The sequence below is a fragment of the Labrus bergylta genome, chromosome 16 (assembly GCF_963930695.1).
Source record: "Labrus bergylta chromosome 16, fLabBer1.1, whole genome shotgun sequence".
In the NCBI taxonomy this organism is placed as follows: domain Eukaryota; kingdom Metazoa; phylum Chordata; class Actinopteri; order Labriformes; family Labridae; genus Labrus; species Labrus bergylta.
The window spans coordinates 10,672,798-10,689,868 of NC_089210.1; the positions used below are offsets into that span (position 1 = coordinate 10,672,798).

Genomic DNA, 17,071 nt, shown 5'->3' on the forward strand with positions numbered 1-17,071 from the left:
ATAGTCGGACATGTAAAAACGGTTGCAAAGTTTTATCTTTAAAATCATGCAGTAGATTTTAAAACATCAGCTCGTGGAAAAACAGCATTTGGCATTGTATAAACATTGTTCGGGGTAACCAGCCCTCTCGCTGATCACTGAACTCATCAGCAAAAAAATAGATGTAGTATTTCTTTCAGAATTGAAGCACCGTCAGAGACAGAAGCATTAACACAAGTCCATGAAGATAACCACAGCTGATGAAGTTAAGGGCCTTTATGGCACATAGCTACCTTGTGGCATTCCCTTTATCTCAATTATGATAGAGCATTTCATTTCCATACATCCTCAGTAAAAAAAAAAGAAAGGCCAGCAGCGTCTTGATTTGAGCTCAAAGTTTCAGTTGTGATTGAAGTTCGAAGCAGGCAGGGTTTCTTCTCTTTCACTGCCCTGCGTCTCAGGTGGCTGAGTCTTGCGGTACTTGCACTGGATCCACACCCTATACATGGTAAGCTGTTTACCTCGATTCACTTGTAGCCGTCTGTCAACCAAGTTCTGCACTTTCTCAAGCCCTGCCTCTGTGAACATTTCATGGAGCTCATCTAAAATGAGAAAATAAAGACACATTCTTATTTGTATTGATATGGAAATGAAAAATGAAGAACATTTTCTGCAGAACAAATGCAAATTAATATTTCAGGAAGAGTTGTTGATTTTACCTTGAGTAAAGAAATATACTCTTGTACCATCACCCCGGACATAAAAGTTTTCTGATAGACACCTTCCTAGGAAAAAAGAAGACAGCACACCTTTTATTCCACAATACATAGCAGATGTTTTAAATCATTAACGCAGAGCCATTTTTGATTTGCAGAGTTCATTGACAAGGAGTGAGTTTGACATCTTGTGCTGGTAGACCGACAGTTACTGTGCACCCCAAGTGTTGTCCATCATTTTGTTACAAACTATTACTTTATTGCACACTGTGAAGCTTGATGCAACATTACATTCTAAAATGTTGCAACCAGCGCAGTGAAACACATTTGAAGAGACCATGGAACATGGCCCCTTACGAATACATTTTCAAACTGGGGCCTCACTTGACTTGAGTCTCACAGACCTTTCTTGAAGCGAAGCTGTGCCATATCATAGCGTCCGTAGTCCCGGAGCAGCATCACTCCCCCAGGCTTCAGCAACCTCACTAATCTAGTGATTGATGCCTGCATCCTGGAACAGAATGAAACTTTAATACAATTTTTTCTTGACTTCACACTGAGTGAAAAAACCAAGAGAGGAGAAGCTCTTACTTGCTGGGATGCAAAGCTGACAACACAAAGATTAGAACAATAACATCAAGGGCTCCATCGGGTACTGGGTAATTAGCTTCCACATCACTCAAGTCATGAACAAAGGCGAGGCAGCGCCCAGGATCGTACTCTGGATTCGTCTGATAACAAGAAGGCACTGTTATATCATCAGTTAGCAATCAACCCTAGCGATAAGTACTTTAATCAACACATCATCCTTTCATTAATCCCATCATCTCACCTTGACTAACTCCACTGCAGTGCTGGAAAAATCACAGCAGTAAACAAATAGTCCCGCGTCACTGCAAAAACAAAAGCTGCAGTTAAACCTTTAATCGTCGTCATCATCATCATAACACAGCAGCAGAGAGTTCTCTAAACCACGGCTTGGAAACATTAACAACTCGACTGCACTCACTTGTTGGTTTTCAGAATTGGAAAGACTGTGTTTCCTACTCCACATCCAACCTGTCCAATAAATATACATTCATGTTTATTTATTCCATTTTGCAGAACATACAGCAGCAAATTTAGTAACAAAACCCCCCCCAAAAAACGCACTTCCAGCCGATGAGGAGAAATGCAACAGAACAGTTAAATGGAAAAACATGACATGGTTTTAAAAACAATTAAAAAAGGGAATTGACTTCATGAGTAAAAATGGTGAAGGCTAGATGGCTGAAAATGTGATGCTGTTTTAGTGGGACTACCACTTATGTACTAGAAAGGCTTTATATCTATCTGGAACTTGATTAGCATCAAAATACTTCACAAAATGATTTTTTAAGAAAATATTTAGAAATGCTTTATTTGTAAGAAATCAAAAAATAAATTATAAACAAAAAAGAAAGCTGGCAAATGGATACACAACTGAACAGACTGTAAATATTCCAGCAAAAAAATGTTTCCTGTATCTTTTTATTGTTTGAATAAAGCTGGACCGACTTGCTTTCCATTATTCCCTCACCTCCAGAATGCGATATGTGGCAGAGGAGCCGGGGAGGTCCCCATCAGCGAGGGACAAAGCTGCCAATCCCCTTGTTGGTTCGACAGCGAGAGCATCCTGCTGTCCATCTCCCGTACAAGCGGCCTCTGGATTGGACTCATGGTTAAGGCTACACTGTGGGGCCAACTCTGGGAACTCTGTGAAGAGCCAGTGACGGTCTTTGAAGAAACGATTCTCATGGATTGTGTAAAAATCGTTCCAGTACTCATTCGCCCGGTTGTCGTATTCCTCTGTAAAATAAGGTAAGACAGTAAGGCCAGATACAACATCTAGTTCATCTTTTGTGAATTACAAATCAAAACGACAACTTGTGCTTTATTTTTGATGTATTTTTCCCAGAGCTATTTCTCAGCTACAGATGTCAGAGATAAATACAGCCATGAGTTCATGAGCCTCAGCCATTATTTAACATTTTCACATCTTCAAAATAAGATCCTTTAACATTCAAATGAAATAGAAACGAATGCAACAGTGGGCAGTGCTGTCCTCCTGGTCAGAAGAGGTTCTGGTTCTGACCCATGAATAAAGTCATACTGGAACATTTATGTATGTGAGCAGTGCGTCTTGCAATACAACCTTGTTTCTCTGAAGGTAGGGGCTGACTGTTTTCTGAAACTTTCTTCTTGGCAGATGCTTCTTGCTCCTCAGTCCACTCTACATTATCCCTGTTGAAATCAGAAAAAAATATGATCCAGTCTGGGAGAGGAAATGCAATTCATAACCGCGCAGAAACACTTTACAGTCCTAAGATACTCTCCAAATTCAACTGGGCTGGGAAATTGGGGCAAACGGAATTCAGGATGGCGACACCTGAAATGAAATGACAGTGTGCACAAACTAATAAGTCAGAGAAAGTGAACGATGAGATCTCTTTTCAAATAATAATAATATCTTTATATTACTTGTCTTTTGACAGACCCTCTATGAAAATCAAAATAGTATTAAGTCACGACATATCTGACAAATAGATTTTACCTTCTATAATGGTTAGCTACAATAAAATAACAAATATTATTGACGCAATTAATAGCAAACATACTATCCATTATATGTCTCACCCAGCCAGGGGATCTCTATGGGGTTCCAAAAGTGCAGTGCTGTGTCTTTTCAACTAACTGTACCTTTAGTTATGACAGACATATTTTTGCTGTCAACTGCTCACAGATAAGTCAATCATCAATTCAGCTTTAAACTCCACGTTTGTAGTTTTTTTTGGGTTTTTTTGTACTCTCTGTCATCTTCATGTCGTCTGACTGCTGTACACTTTCATTTGATATGCAGTATTCATTTATTTTAGTTTGTTTAGGTCCGAGTGAGTGGCAAAACACAACTTCAATTGTGGATTTTCAAAAAGAACAATACGATAAAAGAACAATGCTTGGCAGTTCAAGGTATAACAATAATATCCTTAATTTTTCCATAATTGAACAATATGTTTGAATAGTTCATGAAATCCTCACTTCCAGTATTAGATTTCCTATAATATAATAATAATAATAATAATATATAATATAATATAATAATAATAATAATAATAATAATATATAATATAATATAATAATAATAATAATAATAATAATAATAATAATAATAATATATATTATAGGCTAAACGACGATTAGACACAAATCGTTTTGCCACATATTTGGTTCTGACCATAGACTGTAGTACACAGACAGCTGTGTGCCCTGTTTGATATCAGTTACAAACCATGCGTTGTGCTGAAAGACCTGACGCGGGTCCGTGAGGAAACGAGTCCCAAACTGGGGTCTCTTGACATCCTTGGGGTCTGAATCTGACGGAATAAGCTCTGTTTCACTGCAGCCTCCATCAACGCCGGCCGCGGCATGGGGCGCCGCCATGTTCGATCTGACGTAACGGAAGCAGGGCGATACGTCTTACCGTGCTGCGTTCAAATACAATACGGAATCTGGTAATTTAGACCGACAGTGTTAAAATCATACCATGCGACCATAGACTATATAAATATTAAGCGACGCATATTTTAGACGTAATAAAGGAGTTGGAAGGGATTAATATATAGTTGGGTTTTGTAAGGAAGTAGATGGAGGTGAACATTTCACACGTATTATAACTTGTAACACTTATCACCAACATCCGAAGACATGTTTTATTCAATATTTACAGTTTATGGTTTTATTATACATTTTCATCTTCATTTTCTTTTGGACATATAAATGCAGCTTATTCGAGAAGGAAAATTGGTCTACAATGAACTAGTCCCTTTCGTTAGACAGACTTCTTTTTGCAGTCTACAATGTGGAATAATATATATATATGCCTATGCGGTGTGTGGCACAGGTGACAAGTGAAAGATATCCCCCCAAAAAATCCCCGTCCTCAGATGGCCAATAATCAACATTTATGAATTGCACTGTAGTAGGGTTAACAACAAGACGATTATGTGTCATGCAGCATTTATTGGCAGTGTTTATACACTAGAGGGAGACATATCCCAAGAGTACCTGATGTTAATCTGACCCCCATGTATGAAGATAATGTTTAATGTTTAATTTAATGTGGACTATATTCAGTACACAAATGAATGTTTTCACCAAACAACATTTTCAAAGACGAAGAAGTCAAATAAATAAAAACTGATCTGACCATCAGTTTCCTCAATGAAATGCACCGATTCCCCTCTACTCACTTTAGTGGTACAGCTATTTCGTGAGAGATGAAATGACTAATATTTGGGCGGACACAGCTGTGTAAGTGAGAGTGAATTTTTAAGGTCAGCATCATAGCATGTCCTATTTGTCTACAGTGGAGGAAAAAAAAAAAAAAAATTTAAACCCTGTTCTGGTGCCGCAAATACAGATTGTTATTATTTGTATTAAGTGGATGTTCTGCACAAGAGAATACAAAACATCAGTGGTCAGACATGAAGGATTAGCAGAACCAGATTCTAAGTAGGTATATTAGTGTCACTCGTTGTTACTTAAAGGTGGCTATTAAAGTAAGTGAGAGAATTGAACAGAGACAACAATGCTGAAAGTACATTTTTATTACCATCCTGAACTTAAATACCAACACAGTGTAGTAACACAACTTGATACAACACACACTGGTGTCTCAGGATGTGGTGAAAGAAAAAAAAATGTGTGCAATAAGAGGAAGTGCAAAGTGACCCCAATTTATCTCGGATTGTACAGCAAAGAAGTGGACAGACAGAGAGCTTAATCTCGACCACATGGTGCATGCAACAGGAAATATACTGTGACATGATATGACTGATGACATATTTAATCAATTTTAGCAGGCAGGAAAAGGCTGGAAATAGAACAGGAAATTGTTTCGTGAGTTGTACTGTGTTTATGATGCCCCAAAAGTTTGTGTAATAGCTCACTGTTTGTCCTAATGAAGCTACAAGATGGAATGAAACATGCCGCTTCTCACTGAAATCACACAGTGATAAAAATGTATTATTAGTTATTATGTACGTTCAGAAAAGTGATGTCTACAATGTCACACAGTGAATAGAGAAAAAAAAATGAATAACCTAGCCTTTCTTTCTTTTTAAGAAATGTTGGTATTGCTTTTAAATCTAAATAATTTTACTTTCTTCTTAGGCTTTTACAGAAAATTGTTTAATGACCCCAAATGTCAAGTTGCACACAAAAGACACCGAGGTGAGGTGTAATAAATGATTTGGTATTTCTTGTGCCTATCAAACTAAGGCATCTTCTATTGAAAACAGATAAATGGAACACGTTTCAGGTCATGAAGTTAAGGAGAGTCCAAGTTGTACGGAAAAAGGCACATCACATCTTCTCTATTCTTCTCTTAGTGGTTTGAAAAGAGTAACATGTTTTGTTTTTGTCATAAAATTACCAGAAATATGAGACAGTACTATTTGTGCAATAAAGTTTGCTCATATACAGATGTGGTTTCAGTGTAACACAATGTGCAGATCACGACATGGTCAACCAACGCTTAAAATCAAATGAACAATAAAAAAGCCAAGCAAACCTTGAAAACAGGTGATGATGCAAAAAGAAACGGAACATGTGCATTTCAAAAAACAATATTCAAACACAATCATCACTGTAAACCAAATCAGCCTAGAGGCTGTCGTAAAGGGGTTTCACTCCTTTTCAAAGCCAACAGTAGACTCACACAATGCGGCTGTATTTTAAAAATCATGACACAAAAAAAAAGTTTGTTTTAGGAAAAAAAAAAAGGTAATGTCATGTACACAAAAACCTCTAAAAGCCTTTCCAAATAATAATACAAATACTACTGTCTCCACTGTGACAAATGTTGTTTTGGTTTGAGATTGCCCTTTTCAGTTAAGTCAAGAAGAAACAGCTAGACTCTAAAAGACACAGACTTATTTCTGCTCGGTCATGGTGATTTCAATTTCATCTAAAAATGTGAGCAAACTCAAAAAGACTCAGAGGTAATGATACAAGTTTTGAACAACCATTATTAACTGATTAAGGCACTGATAACCTGTGGACAGGTGTTGAGAACTAGCATGCTTGCTAAAACACTTAAACAATGCATCTGGTTCGTCTATTGTATCTGTGATGTCCATGCCAAATAAAGTCTATTATTATTATTATTATAACTCAAATTACATGTACTATACTGAAGTAAAACAGGAAGCCTTAGATAAACAGTCTCAGTTATTTTTTACAATATGTACAATTATTACATCATGTTGTTGACAGCGATACCTACTTATCAGCTACAGCAGCCGGATACATGACAGTGTAAAGGATCTTCCTCCCTTCCATCTCTCTGCTGCTACATTCCATCTTTGTCGTTGAACCCTGAGTTAGTTTCATTGCATTTGGATGTTAGTTGCCTCTGTATGCTACATTGGTGAAGGTGGATGTTGCTCCTTTATACAAAGGATTGTTCGCCTGAAAAGTGAAAACACAAGTACTGCTGTTTAATTCATTTCCACCATGACATGCAACTTTTTGAAGTACACTTCAGACTTTCTCCTGTAGAGGGCAGCCAGTCTGACGCTGAGTCCACACGACTCAGATATCTCAAGGAGGAGCGGTTAGTGCATGCAGAAGGTATTTGAACCCTAATTCATTCTTACCGTATCCCATTTGGCCTTTGCTCTTTCCTCCTCAAACTTGGCAAACTCATTACGGTCAGAAATGGTGACTACAAGCTTCCATATTAACAAGCCAACAAGGCCAAGTAGCAGGACGGCTCCAGCCACCGCCAAGAGAACCACCAAGATATCTGCACCTTCAGGACACTCTGAGGGTAAAGACAAAGGAGGGACAGAAAGAAAAGGCCTCTTTTTCAGACTTGAGTTTGTTTGTTCAGCAGTGAGGCACACTCATGAAGATAAGCATTCACTGCAGTCATAAACTCCATTACACTACCACTCATTATCACACACATATCTGGGTTTCTGTGGTTCAGTGTAGCTGGGTTCTTTAGAAAATAACTCATAACTAGATGCACACAGTGTCCCCCCCTTTCCTGTGGTGTTACAGATACAGTCTAACCTAATAATGTGCCTTAATCACGATGCTAAGTTATCTTGCAATGTGAGTGTTCCAGTCTCATACATGCACATAAACTCTTACAGTACCTGGCTCTTTTATCACATTCAGGTTGGATTTGCCATTCTCATCTTCGTAATACTGGAAGTGCTCCACACAGTCATTTTCATCTTTGTAGGAGCAATTGACTGCCTTTTCTTTTTTAACTGAAGAAGAAAAGTGAAAAAGTTAAAGAAGAAATAAGTAATTCAAAAATAATTTATATACATATATATATATATATATATATATTATACACATTGTTTATCTGTGTAAAATATTCAAGGATCATGTAAGTATACTTTCCAGATCATTATGCTTACATGATAGGCTGCAGGAAAACAACAGTCAGAACAGTTAATATCATATTATGTAGTGAGGAGACTAAAGATGGAGATCTTACCCAATTCTTCTACGACATGAATTTCATCTTTGCAGATTTTGCTGCAGCTGTTGTCTTTGATGTACGGTCCTCTTTTGAAGTGCAGACATTCAACACACGGCCTGCAAGCAGAGTCCCATATTGTACTCTTTAGATTTCACAGTGCATTTAGTATTAGTGCAGGGTTTAATCTAAGAGAGTACTTCACGATGAAGCTTTATCTGGTAAGTGTTGATATTTGATGACTTTGTTGCTTTGAGCAAATTTTGACTTCTATTTTGTTTATAAAAAACACAGTTGAGTTTCTTCTAAACTAGTGTGGGGGTATTTTGTTATCATCACGGAATGAGGGAATATCATTATGTAGAGTGCAACCAGCCAACTGAGTTGCCATCCTCCTCTTTGGTTAAGATGTATGTTCTTCTAGCAACAGGGTCAGGAATGGTACAGATTTAGATATATTGGTAAAACTTTGATGACCTCTTGATCTTTAGCCACCATCAAATCAAACAATTCATTGACCCACTACTTGGTCCATGAGATGGAACTATACTCTTAAAACCTGGGGCCGGATTCACAAACACTTTCTTAAGATAAGAGTTCGAAAAGATTCTTCAGAAAAAAGTAAGAAAGTTCTTAAGAAATTCTTGTTATTTTAAGAACAGTGTCCTTTCTTAAGAACTTCTTTATTTTCTTGCTTATGAACTTATCATATGAACTTATGAACTTCTCATTTGCTGTAGGGCAGGCATATACTGTATCTCTATATAATAGAAAATTAGGACGAAATTGAAGAACTTTGCTTTCAAGAATGTAATTTATTCTTACATTTTTTTCTTAGGAAGAAATATAAGAAGAAAGTAAATACAAACTTTTTTCACAAATATGAAATCTTCCTCACTTTTGTCTTAAGAAGAAGTTAAGAAGAAATCAGCACTTAAGAAGTTTTTTTTTTCCTTAAGAAGGTTTTGTGAATCTGGCACCTGATGTCTAATTTCCATTAGCTTGTCCATAGATGTTCATTGTTCCTGAGGGATCTTTTAGGGTTTTGATTTTGTCTCCACTTACTTTAGTGTCACTAAAAAGCCAAAATCTTACCATTTAGACAACATGAAGGATTAAAACTTTGAATATACGATGTCTCATCATGATGGTAGACTGCATTTAATTATCTGAGCCCTTCTATGCTCACAGGGAAATCAAACCTAAAGACTTTTTTTTAATTTCCTCTGCTCAGGACAAACTTACAACTGCTAAGGTTTTCTTTTATGTTGGATCTGTCTAAAACATGTATGTTGAAGCACGTTGGAGGTTTTAAAATGTAATCTTTTGATAAATTGTGTAATTGTGCTTAAGTTCATTCAAAATAATTTTCATTTTGTCCATGTATCCTCTCTTTTGTCGGTTGGAACACAAAGTCAGGAACATACTTTTTTATGTCGCAGGAGTCGGGACAGGTGGGGCATTTCTCACAGGTTGCTCCGTAGGCACCAGTCTGGGTGCACTGACAGACCCCGCACTCGCAGTTCCCCCGGCCGCTGCACAGCAGGCCATTGCTGGACCAGCAGGTGTCAATGCGTGTGCTGCAGTTACAGTTCTCTCCTTTCCAGCCAGAATCACACTGGCAGAACCCACAACTACACTTCCCATGATCTGAAAAACAAAAATCCAAACAGGATGAGCAGGTTAATGCCATCAGAGTCGTTCAAAAGAAATATGATTTAAGAATCAAATCGAATATGTGAAATTAAAACATTGCATCAAATTAATTTCATTTAAAATGTATTTCTAAAAGTCTAATATCACATGGGAGGGGCAAGGCAAATGATACTGCGAAATACAGATTGCAAAATTTTGTGTGGGTGTGTGGGTGTGTGAGTGTGTAATTTGTTGGTGGCCTTTTAACCTGTGGTGTTTTGTAAGCATGATGCATGATTGGGCATGAAGTCTGCCTGTGGATACACTGATAGATTCTGCAACCAAGTAATTACTAGCATTAAGTGTGATTTGTTACTTATTTATAATTGATGTACTCATCTATTATTTGACGTATTTAGATATTCTTACATATTTCGCCATGAGTAGGCTGCTTAATTTATTTGTATATGTATTTGTATTTACACATATTCTTTAAATAATTTCAATTCATGTAGTGACTTGGTAACTAACTGTGCTTAAACCTTCTCTTGCTCATCTTGACATGGTATCTCTGAATCATCCCCAATCTCACAAAGACAGGAAGTGTTGTAAAAATCAGCGCTAATGATCCCCCCTCTCCTACACACACAAACACTTCCTCTCAAGTTTTACTGAAGAGGAGAAAATAATATAAGCTGGGTCATTGTCAGAACTGTGTTACAGTCATTGGCAAACAGAATCTGGAGGCAAGTTTTTATCCCGAGATTACTGAGACACCCCACATCAGCACTTTGTGCCACCTTAGAAACAAAAGCGGAGCCCCCAGAGATGACATTGAGTTTAGCAGGAAACCAAAAAGGATTTGGCACAGTATGACTAAGCGCAAAGAGAATGAGTCAGAGTGCAACTAGATCAGACCGGGGGAATGACTGGTAATGAAGTGACACAGAGGGTCCAAGGGTCTATAATTCTGTTGTTCAAAATGAATCATCTGCTGTTCAGGTAACAATTCCCCTTTGTCCATTTAGCAACGGCTGCTCCTCTTCTTGGTGTGTTTTTAAATGTGATGGCTCGGAGGTAGTCACTTGAAAAGGGATTGATGGTTAATCGCTAACAACTTCACATACTCAGCAATGTTTGGCAAGTGCAAGGCTACTTTGTCACTGTAGCAAAGGTTTTTAACTTTTGCATTTTAAAGCACTAAAACTTGACAAAAGTAAGTATTGGTGTGTTTTTGTTTTTTTGAAAAGTCAGTTACCACGCATTAGGGTAGGCTTAGTACAGTTAGGGTTAGACACAAACTGGAGTGAAAAGACATTTGGCAAATTGCCAGCAGAGGAATGCAAACTTCCCTCACATTTACAAGCCCTGGGGCTCTGCTTGCTGACTCCTGCTCCTGCGCCCTTCACTGGTCCCTCACTCCCTCAGCAGAGGAACAAATACTCAGCCACAGGGAATATCACCGAGATGGATCTCTTTTGGAGCACTGGGTCACAGTAGCACCAATTGAGCTGGGGCCGAGGGATGCTTGTTCTTTAAAGACAATAACGCCACAACTCTACCGAGACACAACAGCTTAGCGGTCTGCATCAGTCATGGCTTTCTGTGCATGGGCTTGTGGGTGGGCCTGTGGGATGACCAAACCCTGGCTGTCATAACTGATTGCTTTAATACCTGTCTCTCAGATAAATACCGTCCCTTGAGAAAGACTCTAGCATTTCCTTGTTGATATAAATATGTCGGGTTCCAGGATTGTTTTTTTTTTAAGCTTTCCAACACAGGCATGACCGTCTAACCTCTCTGAGGTTCACACACAAGGGGCCCAGAGAGTAGGTTGTGTTTAGTTTTTATGTATTATCTGGAACTTAAAGTACAGGACTACTAGACTGTGACCAGTATGTAAATACCACTTCGGACTTTTGTATCCAATTACAGCTGTCTCCTTTATGTTGCAGTTTCACATCATGTTCAACAAAAAGAAGAGTCCACTTCTGTGTAACTACACAGAACATTTATCTTATTATTTGATGTAAAATGTCAACTCTAAATTACCAGAGGCTTTGGTATATCCTAAAGCCAAGTCTCATGAAATGCAGAGTTCCATGCTCTCCATACTGCAACTGAATAGCATATTTAAAATAGATAACGATAAAGGTACATTATGCTGCTATTCCTCAGCTGTCCTCCTTACGATCACAGCCCAAACTGCTGTTACATTAAATTACCCAATGACAATGCCTGTTAAAGTTTAATCACTCTGATTTAGTAACTGCACAAAGTTGTGCAGACTTGTAAAAGGGAGTGATAGCACATCCTGCTGCAGTACTATGAGTGGTAAGAACAAAAGTCAAACTCAGATGTTTATGGGCCTGACAGAGGATTGGTTATTTGTGAACACTGTTGTTTATGCTCAGCAACTCAACAATGCAATTATTAACTTTTGGGTTAAGGAAACGATAACTGCAAATTAGTTTCAAAGAGGCTTTTGAATGGGATTCATTGCTCAGTTTAGTATCAGAACGCTATGCGAACAGAATGTGTTGTATTTACAGGATGAGAAACAATCAAAGAATCTTCCTGTAGAGTCAGACGAGGTCTAAGTACAGGGAAAAGGAAGGGAAGGGCGACTTCACTTTTCCTGCTAACAGTGACATAAATATCCAATTAATAGAATATAGACATAAAGAGTCTTTTTTCTTAAATGACATCTAACCATACCAATACTTTTGGTATTATATGCACAGGTGAAATTTCCGCCACAGACTGATTTAATTGAGGTAAACCGGTTTAATTAGTGCTCACTTCTAGCACCAAAAAAGGCTGGTTCCTAAGTTTAACATAATGGTAGTAGTCTGTGATGTACAGCCACAGATGTCAATCCGTTGCAACAGAAGCATCTTTTCATGTATCCTACTACTGTCAAATCAAATCAGCACTTCCTCGTTTGATTTTTAGCAAAATCCTACATTGGTGTTTTTAGAAAAATATCGGCTTGTTGTTGACATAACCACAGAGATTTGATAAAAGATATCTACTTACTGGAACACAGTGCCCCTTTGAAGCGCACGCAGCTGAAGTCGTCACATTGACAGTATTTGCCCCACACCTGACCAAAGTCATTTGAATGGCAGGAGCACTGGCCGCACAAACAGTCGCCCTTCCCGCTGCAGATCAGAGTGTCTGGATTTGGGGTGCAGTTGGCATCGTCAGATGGTCTGTAGTCTTCCACTGAACATTCACATCGTGGGCCGAGACGACCTTGGTGACACTGACACACGCCGCACTCGTACGTCCCGTTGCCATTGCTACAGAGCGAGCTGTTGCCTTCGGCCATTGCTTCACAGTCGCAGCCACACGCAAAATCTACTGTGACCTCCAAGGAGTCCTTAAAGCCTCGAGGTTTAATAGTAAATGTGCGACTCTTCTCTTTGGGGCAGTCTCGCAACTTGGCCTCCACACTGAATGACACCTGCAGAGGAGAGAAAGTCTCTGTTGAAATCTGTATATGCAAATACTACATGCATCTAAACTGATTCACTCATACGTACTGTGTCACCAATGACGAGGCCAGAGCAGGACTTGAGTCCAGGGATGACCTCTCCTTTAGTGCAAGAGGCGTTGAAGGAGAGAGTTAACTCTTCTGGGACATCTACCAGCTCCAGTTCCACTTTTGAGCGGATATTCTAATAAACATAAAATTAATTGATCACATAATACAGTGTCAGTTAGAGATGGAATGAATCATGTTAATAACTTAGTTTGTGGTTTCTACATATTTTCCTAATTTCAGGAGATCTTACCGCGTAAGCCTGCTCAATGAGCTCAATTACATTCCCTGAGTCTTCGGAGAGCATTCCCACAGTTGTTCCAGGAATAAGTTTACTGTAATTCTGGGGAGACAGACACGACAACCAGATGATGACCCTTTTTTTTTTTTTTCTCCATACAATACTGAAACAAATCTATTTTTTTTTCTCAAACATAGCAGTCCGTTTACCTTGTAAAGATCAAGTACATAGGTCGTCACAGCCAAAATTAAATTGATGTTGTTTTCAGACATTTTCTCCGTCATGAGCCCCAAGGAAGGATAGTCCTTAAACACATGGGAAGCATTTTTTTTTTCAATGGGAGCAGGTTCTGTCACAAAGCTCCAAACAGTTTCGTAAACTACAGCAAATTAGTTATAAGCTTTCATGTTTGCCTTTACCAGCACATTGGACTTGTTGTAGACATTGTCAATGTCAAGGTGACATTGTCCATCATTGGGCTGAACAATTCCAGCTATACGTCCATCCAGAGCAAGGTGAGTTTTGGCATCAGTGGTGTATACCAGAAGATGTGAGGCATCAGGACGCCAGCCAACCTTGTCCTAAGGATGATGGATTCAGAAAGACATATGAAAAACCTGAAAGACTAATATGGATGTATGCATCGACTCAGTCAGGCAAATCAGCGAGCATGAGTTGTATCCATTTATGACGACATGCTTATACCTTGCACACCACCGCCTGCATGATAGCATCAAATCCACCCTCTGGAGAATCTCTGTTTCTAGACACCTGCTGTTTATCCACCTCGTCATTGAAGCGATCTACACTCTCTGTCAGTGACAACACATGCTTGAACCCAAATTGAGCCAGACATGTAGTGCTGATTCTGTGAATTGGAGATTAGTGAAAGAGAAATGTCAGTTTCAACTATTTGAACCTTCTTCTTAACTTAATACCAACAATCACCTACTCATCGCAAGGGTTTGCCACTGCCTCTGGAGGATATGTGTACATGTAAGGAGAGACGGTCTTGTCCACAAATGCTCCAAACCCCATGCGTAGGTTGCTTGTAGTGCGGCCCATAACTGCGGCAAGCTTGTTGCCCAACGTGCGAAGGCGATCCAAGTCATCCTTCATTGAATATGAAAGGTCCATCAGATAGTAGAGATCTACTGGGTAATCTTCCACCTGTTTCACTGACACGATGAACTGCTTGGCATCACCTGGGAAAGAGGATTAAGATGAAGTGGTGTTTCATTATATATGAACAACATGAGTAATGGTCCTCAGTGTCTGGTCTTGCAGAATTGTTATCATCTGCTCAAACATGTTCATGGATAATGAAATTGTTTGGTGTTAAGAGTACCTGGTCTTAGTGTCATGTGGACTTTCTGAGGCTTGATCTGAGTGACACTAGCAGTCCCTGAGGCCTTGTCGCTGAGCGGTTCGTCCTTCTGAATAATCAGTGTGCTGGACGGAAACTCCAGAGCATCCTCTTTGCATCCTCCATCCAGTAGATCCTGCTTCAGGTCACAGCGGGACGCGCCGGATCCCCTTTTCCCAAACTCCTAAAACAACCAAATGCGATAGGTTCAGCACTTCAGCTAGTAATCAGTTATTTAATGACATAGGTAATCAACAAAGAACATCTATTAAAGACAAATCGTTTTAGGTTTTGGTTTACTGGGTGATGCTGTTGTATGCACAAATAACAGGCTCAAGTATTTCTCAAGTGTAAGAGCTGTTATGTCAACACTTGTTTTTAATCTAAGTTGTTCAGACAGCACAGTGTGTATCTATGTTGAAGATGATCTTTTTAGAATATCAACAGGAAGAATGCTGTTGGGAAATTAGATTTCTGTTGAAACTCGCTTCGTTGAGTAATAGGAGGAGCGCATAGACACCCTGAGTGTATGTGCGTCTGGTGTTTTGTTTTTTTTACCTCCTGAGAGCACCATGCACAGCTAGGATCAACGGCCAAGCACTGTTGACAAGTGGTGACTCCTCGTGATGTGCAGATGCTGGCACCTGTGAAACACAAATGTAACACAAAATGTGTTTCCTCCAGATTACCATAATTAGCCAAAGTGAAATCAGTAGAGAAACATGTTAACAAATTGCAGCATACATTTCATTTCATATCAAGATGAACTTTTTGAAAAATCCTTTTTCACTCTTTATAAGACCTTTGGGTGTGGCCCGCTACAGTAAACAAAGTCAATAAAATTTACCTCTGTTAAAAGTTGAACACATAGATTAAATACAGCAATTGGACAGTACTTTAAAGAAGAAACAAGTTGTAATTTGACTCTTGAATAACTGCTGCATATAAACTGAGATTTTCAGCGGACCCCTATAAAAAAAACGACACACAAACAGAAAAACAAATACACAAACTATTTTCTTATCAGACAATTGGATTTAAAAATAATGAGTTTAAAGCGCCAAAACGTTTGTGATATTTCACTGACGGGAGTTATTCTAAATATGTCTGATTTTGCAGACTTTTGAGAAAAGTCTGTCAGTCTCTTAGTATAGGCTATGTTTATTTAGATGGTTTATTGCTTTTTTTTAGAAATTGAAGAAGCATAAAACCACAAAGCACATTCTAATTATTTGTTGATACATTGTTTTATTTTGTTAAGGAGACCCAGGGTATCTGGTCATTTGGGGAAATACATCCCGACTATTTTACTCCCTTATAAGGAAAGGTGGCCAAAGCTCCAGCGGTGCAGCGCAAATACAACCAACAGTAGGACATGAACACGTTCAAGTCATTTTACAGAGAGTTATTCTGTGTTAACACATACCATATCAAAGCTACTGTGAATTTATCAGGATGTAGCCTAATACTTTCAAAGATACCGTACAAGTCGGGCGGAGACACTCCCAGGTCGACTAAAGCAGGTGAAACTTGCTTAGGAAAAAAAGGACTAAACATCTTACCGAAAACGTTTGTTGCCGCTGACAAAAAGAGAAAAACCAGAAAGAAAGTCCCCATGGCTGCCTGGAGAGTAACGGAGTTGAGTTGACACGAGTCGTCCCTTCCGAGTTCCCTATGTGGGCTTGTTCACTTCTTTTCTAGAACGCCTTTCCTCATTCTTGACATGACTAAACACATGTTGGGTCATACAACTCTGCCTCATGCATCAAAGTCACAGACCAGTGGATGTAATGCAGCCTATCTCTGATGGAACAATAACCACCCACAAGGCCCTTCAGTATATCTCTTGCACAAGTGAGATGGTCCGAATTTAAGAGCATTTTGAGAGTTAGTGTGGTTTTACTTTATAAATGGAATCAAGAAACAAATGGAAAGATTTCTGTTTGTTTATAATACTAAAAGGAGCTGTAAATCAGACGGTGAGTGGAAGACATGAAACACTAATATTATTGTTAACAAATATCTCCGAATGTTAACACAAGGCAAACGTGTATTTCCCTCTTTAGTA

General features: G+C 38.8%; 2 protein-coding genes across 2 annotated transcripts; both read right to left on the reverse strand.

The window, feature by feature from the left end:
- Positions 1–17: 17 nt before the first annotated feature.
- On the reverse strand, positions 18–4,172 carry mettl2a (methyltransferase 2A, methylcytidine). The gene is made up of 9 exons (XM_020632594.3): positions 4,003–4,172; positions 2,869–2,957; positions 2,254–2,522; positions 1,705–1,754; positions 1,528–1,588; positions 1,287–1,426; positions 1,100–1,206; positions 699–764; positions 18–581 (listed from the first exon to the last, which is right to left on the reverse strand). Exons 1-9 carry the CDS (start codon positions 4,152–4,154, stop codon positions 379–381), a joined length of 1,137 nt encoding a protein of 378 aa, XP_020488250.2. The 5' UTR covers positions 4,155–4,172; the 3' UTR covers positions 18–378.
- A 1,130-nt stretch (positions 4,173–5,302) lies between these two features.
- itgb3a (integrin beta 3a) lies at positions 5,303–16,838 on the reverse strand. Its single transcript, XM_020632654.3, has 15 exons — positions 16,566–16,838; positions 15,562–15,647; positions 14,986–15,187; positions 14,590–14,842; positions 14,343–14,505; positions 14,057–14,218; positions 13,847–13,942; positions 13,650–13,739; positions 13,398–13,532; positions 12,889–13,318; positions 9,642–9,864; positions 8,233–8,333; positions 7,880–7,996; positions 7,373–7,539; positions 5,303–7,184 (listed from the first exon to the last, which is right to left on the reverse strand). The coding sequence occupies exons 1-15, from the start codon at positions 16,618–16,620 to the stop codon at positions 7,119–7,121; spliced, it is 2,346 nt and encodes a 781-aa protein (XP_020488310.1). The 5' UTR covers positions 16,621–16,838; the 3' UTR covers positions 5,303–7,118.
- Between the last annotated feature and the right edge of the window lie 233 nt (positions 16,839–17,071).

Bases quoted from the DNA above. Each gene is read 5' to 3' on its own strand.
- mettl2a (XM_020632594.3), bottom strand. From the start codon at position 4,154: ATGGCGGCGCCCCATGCCGCGGCCGGCGTTGATGGAGGCTGCAGTGAA. The intron at 2,523-2,868 runs GTTGTATTGCAA...CTTATTTTACAG, and splicing joins CCTACCTTCAGAGAAACAAG to AGGAATACGACAACCGGGCG. The intron at 1,207-1,286 runs GTAAGAGCTTCT...ATTCTGTTCCAG, and splicing joins TCAGCTTTGCATCCCAGCAA to GATGCAGGCATCAATCACTA.
- itgb3a (XM_020632654.3), bottom strand. From the start codon at position 16,620: ATGGGGACTTTCTTTCTGGTTTTTCTCTTTTTGTCAGCGGCAACAAAC. The intron at 14,506-14,589 runs GTAGGTGATTGT...TCCAATTCACAG, and splicing joins GTGGCAAACCCTTGCGATGA to AATCAGCACTACATGTCTGG. The intron at 7,997-8,232 runs GTAAGATCTCCA...TTTCTTCTTCAG, and splicing joins TCATGTCGTAGAAGAATTGG to TTAAAAAAGAAAAGGCAGTC.